The following is a 15,344-nucleotide window of genomic DNA, read 5'->3' as shown; positions in this document are numbered from 1 at the left end:
CATTAAACTGGGCTATTAATAAACTGGAGAACCTTCAGAGAAAAGCAACCACTATAGTGAAGACCTTGAGTCTATGCCACATGAGAATTTGTTGAAGGGCAGAAGACCAAAGCAGGACAGAGTCTTGGGAGTCTTAGAGAGTTGAGTACAGCCTCAAGAGGTTAAGTGAATTGTCCAGGATTAAAAAGTCAGTTTGTGCCATAGGTGGGGCTTGAACACAGGTCTTCCTGGATCAAAGGCTAGCTCTCTGACAACTATGTATGTTCTCATAAAATAGCATGTCTGCATGAATTGGTTTCATGAATAAATCAGCTGTCTATTTACCTGGGATGTATTTGATGAACCTCTGGGCATTCTGCTACCATTGATTAATTGCCTAGTAGATATTGAGCACAATATACAGAAGGAGGAGGAGGAGGAGGAGAAGGTGAAGAAGAAGAAGAAGAAGAAGATGATGGTGATGATGATAAGATGCTGAGCCTCAGTCTACTTATCTGTAAAATCAGGGGTTTGGACTGCTTGGCTTCTGAGCTATTTTCTAGCTCTGGATCCAAGAGCCACATGAAAAATGTGAAGGAATAGGGTCATAAGCTCAGAAATTGAGTTCCGGTCACCAAACCCAGCCTTCTCACCTTACTGATAAGGAGAACGAGCCAGCAGCGGTCAAACAATTTGCCCAGGGTCACAAAGTACCTAAGAAAACAAGAAGATGGAAATAGACTTCTGCTTAGTCCCAGAGGGTCAAATCTGGAGTGAGGAGGGGGAGTCGTGGGGAGGCAGCTAGGGAACACTAAGGATAGAGTGCTGGACCTCAAGTTGGGAAGATCTAAATTTAAACACAGTCTCAGATGTCTACCTGCATTGTGACCCTGGGCAAGTAATTTCTCCTCTCTTTGCCTCAGTTTCCTCATTTGTAAAATGAGGATAATAAGAGCACCTACCTTCTCAAGGTTGTGAGGAAGAAATGAGGTGATATTTGATAAGTACTTAAAACAGTGCCTGACACATGCTGTATAAATATTAATAAGCAATTAGCTATTATTAATATTATTATTGTTGTTGTGGACAAGTCACTTCACTTCTGGTTTTCTTTTTCAGTTTCCACATCCGTAAAGTAGGGATAATAACAGCAGCCAATCTCACAAGATTTTTGTGAGGATCACATGAGATATTTGCAAAGCGCTCTTCAGTTCCAGAGAACGAAACTTTCCTAGCAATCAGTTTTTCTGCCAGCGGTCTGGGCTGCCTGGGCATGGAATAAGCCCTCCATCCCTGGAGCTCTTCTCAGGGATGTCATAAAGTGGCTTCTCACTGAGGTGTGGGTTTGCCTCAGCTCCCTGGTATCTGTATATTAAAGCAAAGGGGAGTGCCTTGTCCATGGGCCAGCTCCATCCACCCAGAGCCCGGGCAGGGGCTTGTCATCTCTCCCCAGGGAGCAGACACAGGCTGCAAACAAATCAGGCCCTTCTTTCTTATCAGATGAAAAATCAAAACCACTTCTCCCCCCATGAGCTGCCCTCCCTGGGGGTGGGGGGTTGTGCCTTTCCATGAGTCACAAAGATCCCGTTTAAATTTCATTTGTTCTTTCTGTAAAGCTGGTGCCTCCTGAATTTATTCTGCAATGCTTTGTGACCTCAACATGCTCTTGGGTTTCCACAGCCATTGAAGAGGCTCCTGAAGTCATTCCCAGGGCTCTCCTCATGACTTGGGCCAAGCCTTTTAACCCGGGAATCTTACTTTCCTCCTCTACAAAATGAAGGGTTGGCCTGGCTCATCTCCAAGGTCAGGGACTCGTAAAATGATAGGGCTTAGGGTGTACTGCACCCTGGCACAGGCTCTGGGGAGATAGGGACAGTTCAGAGCAAGTAAGCCACAAGATGAAGAACAGGAGGGCCCCTTTTAGTCGTTCGGACACCGGCTTGGTGGTGAGAGATTTCACGTGGGCTGCTAGGAAAGGAAATTGGTTTCTTTCTCTCTGGCTATACCAAATTAGATCTAAGCTAGGATTTCCATGCTATGAGGAATCTGTTCTTAATCTCTCTCTCTTCACTAACTTATAATATTTTTAATAAATCTTTAAAATCCTAAACTCTTGCTGAATTTATCAGTGATTTTAGCCAGCTTCCCCCCACCCCCCCAAAAAAAAAACAACTGGGGGGGTGGAGATTAGGACCCGCAATTTAGATTTTAAACAACACAAAAAACAAGCACTGGTGACCACACCTCGCATGCCACAATAACCAGTGAGGGACAGGAGAGTGGGGAAAATGACAGAGCTGTCTCTACGTGTCCTCTGTAGCTCTTGGCACTTAAAGCACTTATCTTAGGAGAGAATCTTGACATAGTGGGTCAGGCAGCCTATAGACCCAAATCAAATGATCCCTGCCCTCAAGGACCTTACATTCTATGATGATCACCTTGTTCTTGCCAAATTGTGTGTGTTTTCATAAAGTGGTTAACAGGTTCTGGAAGATCATTCACAATGGGAGCCCTTTTGCTGGACTCCCAGTCACTGATTCAGAGTTGGGTAGAACACAAGTGGTTTCCTACTCCAAGACCCCTTTGTTTTATATGGAGAGACATTAAGGTTCACTAGATGTTGTGTGTGTGTGTGTGTGTGTGTGTGCTTATTGCTTTTTTATTACAAAAGACATTTGACTCAGTAAAACAAATTGCCACCTCATAGGCAAGTTATATCCTATACAGGAATCAAAAATCAATCAATATTCATTAAAAGATATAACAATACAAATCACTTAGTTCAACAGCCCTCTGATAATGATCATTAGGTAAGGAATAAAATAGTGAGGCATACAGAGGGCACTCCAAAGTTGTTTGCCACTGTGATAGAAGAGAAGTACTACAGAACACAGTTCAAACTGAGAAGGGATTTTTTTTTCTGTACAATGAGGTGCTCCAGATCAGAAGTGGGTTTCCCAGGTCTTGTTACAGGTCACACAGGTGGTAAAGAGCAGAGCTAGGATTTGAATCTGGATCTTCAGATTGGAAATCCAGAGGTCTGTTCACTTACTGAATGGCCCCTGACCCATGGGACATTGGAAGATGGAATTCCAGAGGTGGAAATCCTCTCCAACAATACAGATGAGCAACGGCTCTGGAACTTTGCATCTTAGAAAGTTTCCAGGCACACTGAGAATCTAAGCTACTACCACAAAGTAACCTGGCTATGTGGGAGAGGTAGGAACTAAAGCCAGGTTTGCCTGACTCCACAGCTGCCCTTCCATCCCTAGAGCCATCTTAGCTCATAGAAGGCGTTGAAACTGAAGGGACTCAGAGAGGTTGGGCCATAGAGCTCTGAACTTAGTGTCCTGAGAGACTAAGTACCAAGAAGGGAGGAAGGGAGAAAAGGAGGGGGGAGGGGGAGGGAGGGAGGAAAGGAAGGAAGGAGGATGGAAGGAAGGTGGAAGGAAAGGAGGGAGGGAAGAAAAGAGGGAGAGAGGAAAGGAAGGAAAGAGGGGGAGGGAGGAAGGAAGGAGGAAGGAAAAGGGGAAAGTCCTTAAATCTATTTATTAAATCAATTAATTATTAAATTATTAATTACATTTATTTTTATTATTCAATTTATTTAAATTTTTTTCTTGTTGCTTATCATATTTTCTGCTTAACCTGGACTTGGCTCTGAAATTCCTGCAAGTTTTCCTCCTGGAATCTCTTTCAGGTGGTGAATGGTGGATTTTTTAAATTTCTACTTTACCTTCTTTTTCTAGAACTTAAGGGAAATTTTCGTTAATAATTTCCTATTAATATTGTATCAAGATTGGTTTTTTTAATTGTAACTTTCAGGTAGTCCACTTAAACTCTTTGAGCAGAGCAGTGACATTCTTGCAGAATTATTACTCCCACCCACTGAAAATGATGGGAGAATTTCTTCAAGCATGAGATTGGGCTTTAGAGTTCTCTTGTTTCCCAGTATATTCACCAATGTGCCCTCCTCACTATCTTGTTTTGTCTCTCTGAATTATCTTCACAGATTCCTTCTTGACCCTGGATGAGCCAATGAACAACATCACCACATCTCTGGGCCAGACTGCTGAATTGCACTGCAAAGTCTCTGGAAACCCTCCCCCAACCATCCGTTGGTTCAAAAACGATGCCCCTGTGGTCCAAGAGCCCCGGAGGATTTCCTTTCGAGCTACCAACTATGGTTCTCGGTTGCGGATACGGAATCTGGATACTACCGACACTGGTTACTTCCAGTGTGTTGCAAGCAACGGAAAAAAGGTTGTGTCCACCACTGGAGTCCTTTTTGTCAAGTTTGGTAAGATGTCATCTTTTGCATCTGTTTCTTCAATACCCAACTCTAATCAATCAACAGGCATTTATTAATTACCTACTGGATACTGGGTACTTTGTATTTCAGGAGTACACAGTCAAGAGTAAAATAGTTCTTGCCACCAACAGGAACACAAACTTGTTAGAGAAGACAGCCTGCACCTACAGAAATATATATAAAATAGATACAAGATTATTTTGTAGAGTGGGATTAGCAACTGAAGATCAATAAATCAATAAACATTTATTAAGCACCGACTATGCTCCAGGCACTGTGCTAAACTCTGGGGATACGGATCCAGAAATGTTTACAGCTTCTGTCATCAAGGACCTTACATTTGGAAGATAATACCTATAAGGGAATAGTGGCCAAAGAAGGGTGTTTAGGTCAGGGAATTCACAGGGATGATGATTGGAATCATAAGGCACTTGATTGGCATATCCTTTCCTAGAATGGGAACGTGGTGCCTAGCACACTGTAAAATGCTATATAAATACTAGCTATTGTTATTATTATCATTAAAAGCATAATGGGAGTTCTCCTCCACCCACCAAATGACAAAAATGTAATCAGGAGGTATTGATCAATAATGGTGATATATTTCAATAGTCATGATATTGGGTGGGTTGACTTTAAACTTGGTGGAGGCCTGTTATTAAGATTTGAGTGGAATAGGTGCCTAGGGTCTCAAGTCATCACTCAGTATTCCTAAGGGGCCACCCTTGCCCGTTGGGATGATTCCCACTTTAATGCCTCATGTGTTGGCATTTCCTGAGCTGTAGTTCTGGAATCAACATTCTCCCCTCCTGGGGCTTTGGATCAGGGACTGGAAGTAGCCATAAATCTTGGGCCAATGAATAGGACTCAAGGGCAATTACTGGCTTTGATCTTTAATGGATTGATCATGCCTCCCCATTGGGCGTCCTTGGCTGACTAAAGCTAAAATATTTCATTTCTTTTTTCTTTTTGTCTTTATTTCCAGGTCCTCCGCCCACAGCAAGCCCTGGATCTTCGTAAGTAGTTCATTATTTTTCATTAGATTATCTTCTTGAGTATGTGTATCATTCCTGCCTGGGGCTTACTGTCTAGGGTTCAAGGACAAAGGCGTGTGCGCCTTCCTTCTAGATCTGGGAGCTCATGTCTCAGCCAGATGTGTTTCTGTCTCCTGCATCTGCCTCCTGCCCTGATGAGAAGCCACCACTGTGAATAGATGGTGTCTCTCTTTGTCTGGAGGGTCTTGGTGATGTGGCATCTGAATTCGCAAAGCCCCAGACAATCCCAGAAAAAAGTTGTGACCTTGAGGAGAGATGGATAGTGAGCTGGGATGAGGTGCTGGAAGACTGGGAAGTCCCCACACTGAACTAAGAGCGGCCCCTCTGTTGTGTGAACATTGTTCTGTATGGTTTTCAGTGGTCTGCTTTTGTCACCCTCCTCTGTGGCAGAGTCATAGTGCCCTATAGCATTTATACCAGTCTCATCATCCCCTTTCCAATTGGTTCCCTCTACAAAATGTTTGTTAGGAGGATCGATCGCACGTGTAAAGTGCTTTGCAAACCTAAAATTCTATATAAATGTGTGTTAGGAGGAAGAGGAGGAGGAGGAAGAGGAGGGGGCAGATGCAGAAATGAAGAAAACCCTAACAGGAAAGTCTTGTCTGGACTGGGAATGGCCCTGAGGGAATCCCTCGTTTCTCTCCAGCCCAGTCTCTTCAGTTCATCCATTGTTTTCTCTGGCATGCGTGCAGATGGTTACCTCTCAGGAGACCCAGCTTCTTAATCTCAGGCTTCATTGTTCATGGTCTTGCCTTTCATTTACTCTGGCCTGAGTGTTGGCTTGTATATGAGAACAGCTGGGAGGTCACCGATTCTACCCCAGCATGGCCTTCTACTGGTGGGCACAGGTGGTTCTCAGACAGGCTGCGGGCCCAGATTAGTTTAGGGTTTTGTGCCTTCACCACCTACTGGCCTGGGTAACTTGACCGGCTTTTGCCCTGCTCCCGAATCCTTTCTGTTCCTTCTCAGGCACAAGGAGACCACAAGGCTTCCACTAGGGAGTGAGGCTATCCTGGGAACAGAAGAGATAAGAGCCACATTCCCCAAACCAGTGCCTAGATCATTGATCTAAAAAGGAAGAGAAGAATGATAGGGCTGGCCAATGGTTAGTTTTCCTTGGAAGAGTGGCTCTGACTTGAATTACCCGCTCTATCTCATGCACAGGCCAAGTCTACAAATAACCCCAAAGCAAGGTCGTAGATGAGCAGCATGGAGGGCCAGACCTCTGTGGGGATTCATGAGGGCTCAGCTGCTTTCAGGCAGGAGGGTGTGACCCCATGATGGGCTGGGCAGGGTGGTTGGAAAACTCTACCACCCGGTCCCCTGCTCTTTGTTACTGACTACAGTCTGGGGAAACTCTGAAGGCTCCCCAGTGTGGCCATTAAGGGCTTGCTGTGATCTTTGTTTTGAATATATCTCCTATGCAAGATTGAGTCTTGCCCACAGAAATGCTGACCTCTCCTTCTATGCAATGATGAGCCATTCTGTGTCAGGGTCTTATAGGGCGGTTAGGTGGCACGGTGGATAGAGCACTGACCTTGGAGTCAGGAGGACCTGAGTTCAAACCCAGCCTCAGACACTAGCTGTGTGACCCTGGGTAAGTCACTTCACCCTCCTCGCCTCAAACATTGGGAGCTATCTCTAGTCATCCTAATGTCTATCTTGCCACTGGACCCAGATGGCTCTGGAGGAAAGAATGAGCTTGGTGGCCTTGCTCAGCCCTCCATCACTTAAATCCAATTCATTGCAAGTCAGGACATCACCTCCCAATGTCATGGTCTTCTTCTAGAATGAAGGACAAACAACAACAGCTTATAGAATGGTACATACTGGCTTTTGTCCCAGAATAATGGCAATAGTCCTGATAATCAGATTCTCAATTGCAGGCAAACCAGGGTCAAAAATGAAAGACTCTAGCAGGGATTTACAGTTATCCCTTCCACATCTTGGGGGTTAGGGGCATGGCTCCCCCACAATCTAGAAAATCTGTGTAAAAATTTTTTGCCCTCCTTTGGTGTTAGAAAAGTCTGAATTCTTTCTTTTTCTTTTATGGAGTGTTTATAGTACCTTAATGTAAAATTTGGGTTAAGTATTTGGTCATAGGCTATACTTAGGTCAGTGTGATATCTCTGTGTTTCTGGCCTTTGTGTGTCATTGCTGGCTTTCACATTCTTTTCACAAACTTTAAATTTTTACTTATTTTAACATTAAAAAAGAAATCATATATATTTATGGTATTAAAAGATAAAATATGTTGATATTATTCCATACTTCACATATATTTTATGTGTTTCTGAGTTTCTAAACTTCTTCTGTGTTGTCTGCAGCTTCTGCAAAACTCCCCCAAAATTCCCATTTAATTTCTTATGCCGACCCATGATATATCAAAACTACACTGGAGAAAGTAATGATGTGGAAGGGATAACTGTATTTTCCTTGAAGCTAGTGTCCCCAAGACTCTTTTAGGGCACCCACAAGGTTAAAACTATTTTCATAATAACACCAAGACATTTCTGTTTTGAATAAGGTAAATATTGATAGATATAACCCAAATAACAAATACTTTTGGGGGAAGTTCTCAATAATTCTTAAGAGTATAGAGGAATGGGGTAGCTAGGTGGTGCAGTAGATAAAGCACAGCCCCTGGATTCAGGAGGACCTGAGTTCAAATCCAGCCTCAAACACTTGACACTTACTAGCTGTGTGACCCTGGGCAAGTCACTTAACCCTCAGTGCCCTGCAAAAAAAAAGTATAGAGGGGCTAGAAATCAAAAAAATTTTAAATGAATATGAAAAATTTTCTCTATATGTAATAGGGGGAAAAGTAAAATATTCTTTTAAAAAAGAGTATAGGGGCAGCTAGGTGGTACAGTGGATAGAGCACTGGCCCTGGATTCAGGAGGACCTGAGTTCAAATTCAGATTCATACACTTGACACATACTAGTTGTATGACCCTGGGCAAGTCACTTAACCCCAATTGCCCAGCAAAAAAAAAAAAAAAAGAGTATAGAGGGGGCAGCTAGGTGGCACAGCGGATAAAGCACTGGGCCTGGATTCAGGAGGACCTGAGTTCAAATCTGGCCTCAGACACATGACACTTACCAGCTGTGTGACCCTGGGCAAGTCACTTAACCCTCATTGCCCCACCAGTGTGTGTATATATATACTGGTCTCCAATGTCATCTGGGTGTAACCTTCATTATAACATGTTAAACTCATCTTTCTGGTTTCTACTCATTGGAAATGCCTTCGGTGTATCAGGGGCCCCATCTAGCTTGTGTCTGAGGAGGGAATGCATCCAACTCACATTGTCCTGACTTTCAAGTCCTTTGCTGATATCCTTAACAGAATTCACTGGAAACCGTGGAGCCCCATTCCATCCCAAATATATGTGCCTGCTGGGGCACAGCCTTCTCGGGGAGGATGGACTTCATGTTTAGGGGCTTCTAGGGGCCACCCCAGCCCTGAATCAGGCCTTGTTGCACCCGCTCCATTTCCTGATTGAGGCCATTGGATTCCAATGTGGGATATTTTAATACCATTCTGTATGTTCCTGGGGGCCCAGTGGAATTCCATTAATAAAACATGCAAGGAGTAAAAAATAAACATTGGCCCTTGGCCAAACCTTTCTGATACTTCATCAGGCAGTTAATTGTAACAGTGGAAGGGGCTTTCTAGTCACCCCACACTAATTGCATTTCTCGGCATGGGGAGAATATGCTGATTGGTCTTAAGGCAGGTCAGGAGTTTGAGCACCCTGCTTCCTGTTCCTTAGAGCTAATTGCCTTTTTGAACTGCTCACAGGATTGGTTGATAAGTGAAATCCTTTTGAAGTTTTCATTTAAACAAAGATTAAAACTTTTTTTAAAAAAATTATTCATGTTTAAAGCGCCTTCCCACCCGCTCGGGTACAATATTTGTTCCTGTTAATCCCGGTTTCAATTGCTGCTGAGAATTTGCATCCTAGGTTGGATTTCTGTGGTTAAGTATAAAGTCCATAAGCTCCCAGACTTGGCCACAGGCCAGGGTCTGGTGACTCCTTCCATGGCGCACAGTGTTGGTGTCAGAAAGACTCTTCTTATCCTGGAAGTCCTCGTGAACATATTCCCTGACATCTCCTACCCATCTGCTTTTGTTGCTCTTTGATGGAGCCAGTCTCAGTCAAGCAGTCAGTTAATCAATATGGCACAAGCAGGTGGAAGGCAGCTGGGTGGTTCAGTGAATAGAGCACCTGGCCTGGAGTCAGGAAGACTCATCGTCTTGAGTTCATATCTGGCCTCAGATACTTATTCGCTGTGTGACACTGGGTAAGTCACTCAACCCTGTTTACCTCAGCTTTCTAATGTGTAAAATGAGCTGGAGAAGGAAATGGCAAACCACTCCTGTATCTTTGTCAAGAAAACCCCAAAAGGGGTCACAATGAGTAAGGCATGACTGAAAACAACTGAACAACATGTAGACAGTACAGAAGATGGAGCATCCATTACTTCTGCCTCAAATCCATCCTCAGAAACTTCTTGGTTGTGTGACCCTGGATAAGTCACTTGACTTCTCTCTGCCTCAGTCTCTTCATCTGTAAAATGGGGATAATAATAGCACCTGTCTCCCAAGGTTGTTAGGAGGATCAAATACAATAATATCTGTAAAGCACTTTGCAAACCTTAAAAGCACTGTATAGATATTAGCTATTATTAGCCACAAATATTGATTAATCACTTGTTATTGACCAAACACAGTGCTAGAGATGGAGACAAAGCAGAAAGCATCCCTGCCCTGGGTGACTTAGCATTCCATTGAGGGAAACCCCATGTAGAAAGGGAAGCATCTGCCAAGCATACACACCGTAAATAGGAGGCCATTCTTGCCAGGAAGGCACCAGTGGATGGGGGGAAGCACCAAAGACCTGTGGAGGAGCTTGGGCTGAGCTTAGGAAAAAGCAGGAGTTCTAAAAGATGGCATTAAGGAAGGAGCAAAGTCCAACCATGGCAGACTGGGAAGTGGGATGCTGTGTTGTCCGGGAGCAAAACCAAAAAGGCCAATTTGGCCATTATGCATGTGAGGGATAACAAGGCTGATCAGGTAGTGAAGAGCTTGGAATGCCAAACAGCATTTATTTTTTTTTGATCCTGGAGGCCATAGGGAGCCATTGGAGTGTATTGAGTAAGGATGTCACATGATCAGACCTGTGCTTTAGGAAAATCACTTTGTTTACCTGAATGGAGGATGGACTACAGTGGGGAGAGATTTGAGGCAGGTAGACAACTCTCCCCCTTCCCCCCTCCCCATAGCAGCTACTGCAAAAGTTCAGGCTTCAGGCAATGAGGATCTACACAGGGATGGAGGTGGGGGGTGAACATGTATGTGGACAGAAAGGGAGAAGGGAGGCAAGTGATGTTATAGAGTCTCTCTGGGATTTCTTTGAATTTCTAAGTTGTGCTGTGACCTGAGAGGCAACATTGGCAGGAGACTAGATAAGAAATAAGATAAGAAATTAGATTTCTGCCACCTACTATGACCTTAGGCAAGAAACTTTCTCAGACTCAGTTTCTCCATTTGTAAAATGGATTCTGATGCTTTTCCTACCTCCCTCAACAAAATTGTGAGGAAAATGCTATAGAAATGGGTCATTATTATTATTATGAATTAAAACAAGTCATCGATTTTTTTGTTTGTTTTTATATAGAGGCAGTATGGTTTAGTGGATAAAATACTGTGCTTGGTTCGTTACAATTACCCCAAGTTGGCTTCTTTTTCATGTGTTTATCATTTACATTATTTTAGTCATTTTGTATACTATTCCTCTTTGCTTCACTCGGCATCAGTTCAAATGTCTTTCCATATTCTCTATATTCCTCATCCATTATTTCTTATAAAACAATAATATCCCATTATAATTATGCACTGTAAGTTTGTCAGTATGTTAATTTCCTATTTTTTCCACTTAGGCTTTTATTTTTCCCCAATTACATGTGAAAAAATATATATATATTTAGTGAGGTGATTGGAGTCACTCAGCTAGTAAGTGTTAAGTGTCTGAGGTCGGATTTGAACTCAGGTCCTCCAATTTTAACAATAATTTTGAAAACATTTGAGTTCCAAATTCTCTCCCTCCCACATTGAGAAGGCAAACAATCCAATATAGGTTATACATATGTAGTCATGCAAAACATTTCCATATTAGTTATGTTGTAAAAGAAAACAGAACAAAAAAACTCAAGAAAAATTTAAAAAGAAAAAAAATGTGCTTCAAATCTGTATTCAAACACCACCAGTTCTTTTCCTGAGTATGGATAGCATTCTTCATCACAAGTCCTTCAGAGTTCTCTTGGATCATTGCATCACCGAGAATTGCTAAGTCATTCACAGCTGATCATCTTACAATATGGCTGTTACTTTGTACTTAGTACATTTCACTTTGCATCAACTCATGTAAGTCTTCCCAGGTTTTTTCTGAGAGCATTCTGCTCATCATTTCTTATAGCACAATAGTATTCCATTATAATCTATTACAGTTTGTTCGGCCATTCCCCAGTTGATGGACAACTCCTCAATTTCCAATTCTTTGCCACCAGAAAAGAGCTGCAATAAATAAATATTTTGGAATTTGGTTTTTATCTCTTTTTGGCTATACCAACAATATGTCATTGTGCTTTTCTTCCCATCCCCACTCCAACATTGACTGTTTCCACATTTTATCATCCTTGATGGGTAGAAGTATGGGACAGTGGAAAGACAGCTGGTTTCAGACTGGGAAAGACCTGGTCTTTAGTTGTCCTTCCAACACACGATGACTTAATGACCCTGAGTGACTCACTTACTGTCAGTCCTCCAGACAACTCTCTAAAGACTGAAAGTTGAGAAACAGTTGCCAAGTTGCATTAGGAAAGGGAATTTCCTCACCAGGAGTTCCCCACCTCAATGAAATCATAGGTCTGGCCAAAAAAAAAAATCAATCATTTTTTGGCAATATGATGGGTGACCTATTATTATTATTGATTCACTACCTAATTATCCTGCTTCATTCATTCCTATGCTCCTTCTAGGTATGAGGCATTATGGAATAAAGATGAATGAGATGTGCTTCGTGCTCTCTTGGAGTTGACAGTGCAGCAAGAGCAAGATTGTATCTCCATGCAAGCAGGGACCTTGTCTTATCTAAAACTGGTGCTCCCCCCAGCCCTTAACACAAGGCTTAGAGCTCAATAGGTGCTCAGTGCCCAAGGCTGAATTAAATTTAATTGGCATTGACAGATCACTATAACACAAACTAGACTACGTAATAATTGCATAAGAGGGGCAGGCATTGTAAAATCAGATAATAAGGGATCACATCTCACTGGGAAAATCACAGTAGACTTTGTAGAAGGAGATTATCTAAGTTGAATCTTGAAGAATCTCAACAATCTATGAGGAGACTCAACAGATTTTTCTAATGACAGTTTCACTGAATCTCAGATTTTCAAAGGACCTCCAATCCACACCTCAAAACTTACCCCGTTTGTGGTCATCCAACATCTACTCAAAGACATATAAACAAATAAATAAACAAATATATGGCTAAATAAATGAATGTATGTTAAAAATGAATGAATAAATACATGGACATGTAGATGTAGATATTGAATTATTATATATGTGTGTATTATGCATATATTACATGTGTATATATGTATGTGTAGATATATACATATAAGTATAGGTGTATACGTGCCTGCACACCTGCTTACAAATATATACGCATATAGAATAGATTGTAGGAAGAGACACTGCTGGTTGGGGAGATACAAAAGGCCCTCTGGTGGGAGTTAACAATTTCCCTGGAGGAAAAGGAATTGGGGGCCAGGCACTCTGCTATTATAAATATGATCTCATTTGATCCTCATAAGAACCCTATGAAGTAAGTGCTTTAATAACCCCCATTTTATAGTTCAGGAAACCAAGGCAAACAGAGGTTCAGTGACTTGCCCAGGGTCATACAGATAGTAAGTGTCTAAGGCCAGATTGGAACTCAGGTCTTCCTGACTTCAGGTCTGGTGCTCTGGGATAAGAAGAGACAGAGAAGACAAGAGGAAACAATCAAGGCAGGGGAATTAGCCTGTTCTAAAGACTGAGATGGATGGGCAATTGAGTGTCATTACCAGGGGGCAGCAAAGAGTCTATTGAAGAAAAGGTCAGGGGTGTAAAGTCAGATTAGTCTTGATTTTTTGGGGGGGGGCAATGGGGGGTTAAGTGACTTGCCCAGGGTCACACAGCTAGTAAGTGTCAAGTGTCTGAGGCCGGATTTGAACTCATGTACTCCTGAATCCAGGGCCGGTGCTTTATCCACTGCGTCACCTAGCTGCCCCCAGATTATTCTTGAAAGCCAGGCTGGAGACAAGGTCTAAAAGGCTTTAAATAAATACCCCCATGGAACTGTTTGGTCTAGAGGCACTAGGGAGCCACCAGAGGTTTCAGAGCAGGGACAGCCCATCAGAGCTGTACCTTAGGGCTAGCATAATGATAGCCATGTAGATAGAGCAGGGATTGGAGAGGGGGAAGATTGGGGCCAGGGAGACCCCCTAAGAAGCTATTGCCACAATCCAGCTGAGAGGTGGTGAGGACCTGAAGTAGGGGGTTATTATGATGTTAATGGAGAGAAGGGCTGGGAGGCAGGACAGGTTGTGGGAGTAGAATCGGCCAGATTCATGACAAGTAATTAGAATTATTGGGTGAGGGGAAGTGAAGAACTGAGGGGGACTCCAGGGCTGTGAACTTGGAAGGTTCCAGGGAACCTGGGGTCCTTGTGACAGATAGAAGACTGTTAAGAATAAGGATAGGTTTGGAGGGAAAGATAATGGGTCCTCTTTTATGCCCAGGGCAAGAAGTAGATAAATATTCCCCAGGGCTAATTGTGTACCATGTGCCTTAAAATGGACTTTCCAGGCTAAATTATACTGTTTAACACAGCACCTTGCACATAGCAAGGGCTTAATAAATGTTTGTTGACTGACTGAATTCAGTCAAGGGTTGGAGAGACTCTGAGATTCTACCTTTCTGAGAGAAAAGAAAAATCCAAGGACATTATGAGGCCTCATCAGGGAGATGGCTCCAGCCTAGGGGAAGTAGGGGCCCCAGGGGGAAGAAGTGGGCCTCCAGGTTCCTTCTATTTTCACTAATTATTCTTGCCAATTAAGTGATAATAGCCTCAGAGGCAGACACAGATTTTTCTGTACCGCTCATGCCCTGACCACCAGGCTACACTGCCTCCTCTTGAACAGAACCAGCAATCTATCCTCTATATGCCTTTGGCACTCTTTGCTCTATTGAAAGCTAGAGTAGTTTGCCTTTGTGACTCCCCCACCCCTACCCCTGCCTTATCTATGTCCCTGTTCCAGTGAAAGTGAAGAAGTGTAATTGGGGGTCTGACTAAGCCCTCCAAAGGATGTATTTTTCCCCTCTACAATTCATGATAAACTCAAGAATGACTTTCAACACTTGGCGCTCTGGGGACAGAGTGGGGGAGACGGGGCTGCAGCCAGGGCTCTGCTGGATGATGGGAGCAACAGCCCATTCGTAGCCCCCTCACACTGAGCCCGATCCCAGCAGCTTCAGAACCAGCAGCTGTGAGGAGGGGGAGGACTACACAGGGAATGGGCAAAGATAAGATAAGGAAGGTTTCCCAATCCCACTTGGGGCTGGGTCCAGCCTTCTTGAGGCTGGAAGAATCAAATTCTCCTCTCCCTGGTCACCTCTCACACTCAACAAATCTCCCATTATAAATGGGGAGCTGAAAGCTTTCAAGGAGAATTCCAGTGGGTATTTACAGTGTTTATTAAGTGTGTGTGGCACACATAATAATAAAGAGAGATAGGAGGGAGGAAGAGAGGGAGACATGCAGAGCAAGACCGAGAAAGATAGGAGGGAGGAAGAGAAGGGGTGAGAGGGAGAGACAGAGATAGGAGGGACAGAGACAGAAATAAAAGAAAGGGAGAGAGATAGAGATACAGAGACAGAGACA

At 43.2% G+C, this 15,344-nt stretch overlaps 1 protein-coding gene across 1 annotated transcript in view; it reads left to right on the top strand.

Moving 5' to 3' along the window:
- ROR1 (receptor tyrosine kinase like orphan receptor 1) overlaps window positions 1–15,344 on the top strand; it is a 348,021-nt gene that overhangs the window by 243,840 nt on the left and 88,837 nt on the right. Inside the window, exons 3-4 of the mRNA XM_043999765.1 lie at window positions 3,992–4,279; window positions 5,277–5,307. Of these exons, the coding sequence (XP_043855700.1) occupies window positions 3,992–4,279; window positions 5,277–5,307 (319 nt within the window). The remainder of the gene's footprint in view (window positions 1–3,991; window positions 4,280–5,276; window positions 5,308–15,344) is intronic.

Source organism: Dromiciops gliroides, chromosome 4, assembly GCF_019393635.1.
Source record: "Dromiciops gliroides isolate mDroGli1 chromosome 4, mDroGli1.pri, whole genome shotgun sequence".
Lineage (NCBI taxonomy): Eukaryota > Metazoa > Chordata > Mammalia > Microbiotheria > Microbiotheriidae > Dromiciops > Dromiciops gliroides.
The sequence above is the reverse complement of the archived record's forward strand: the minus strand, read 5'-3'. Positions and strand labels throughout refer to the sequence as shown.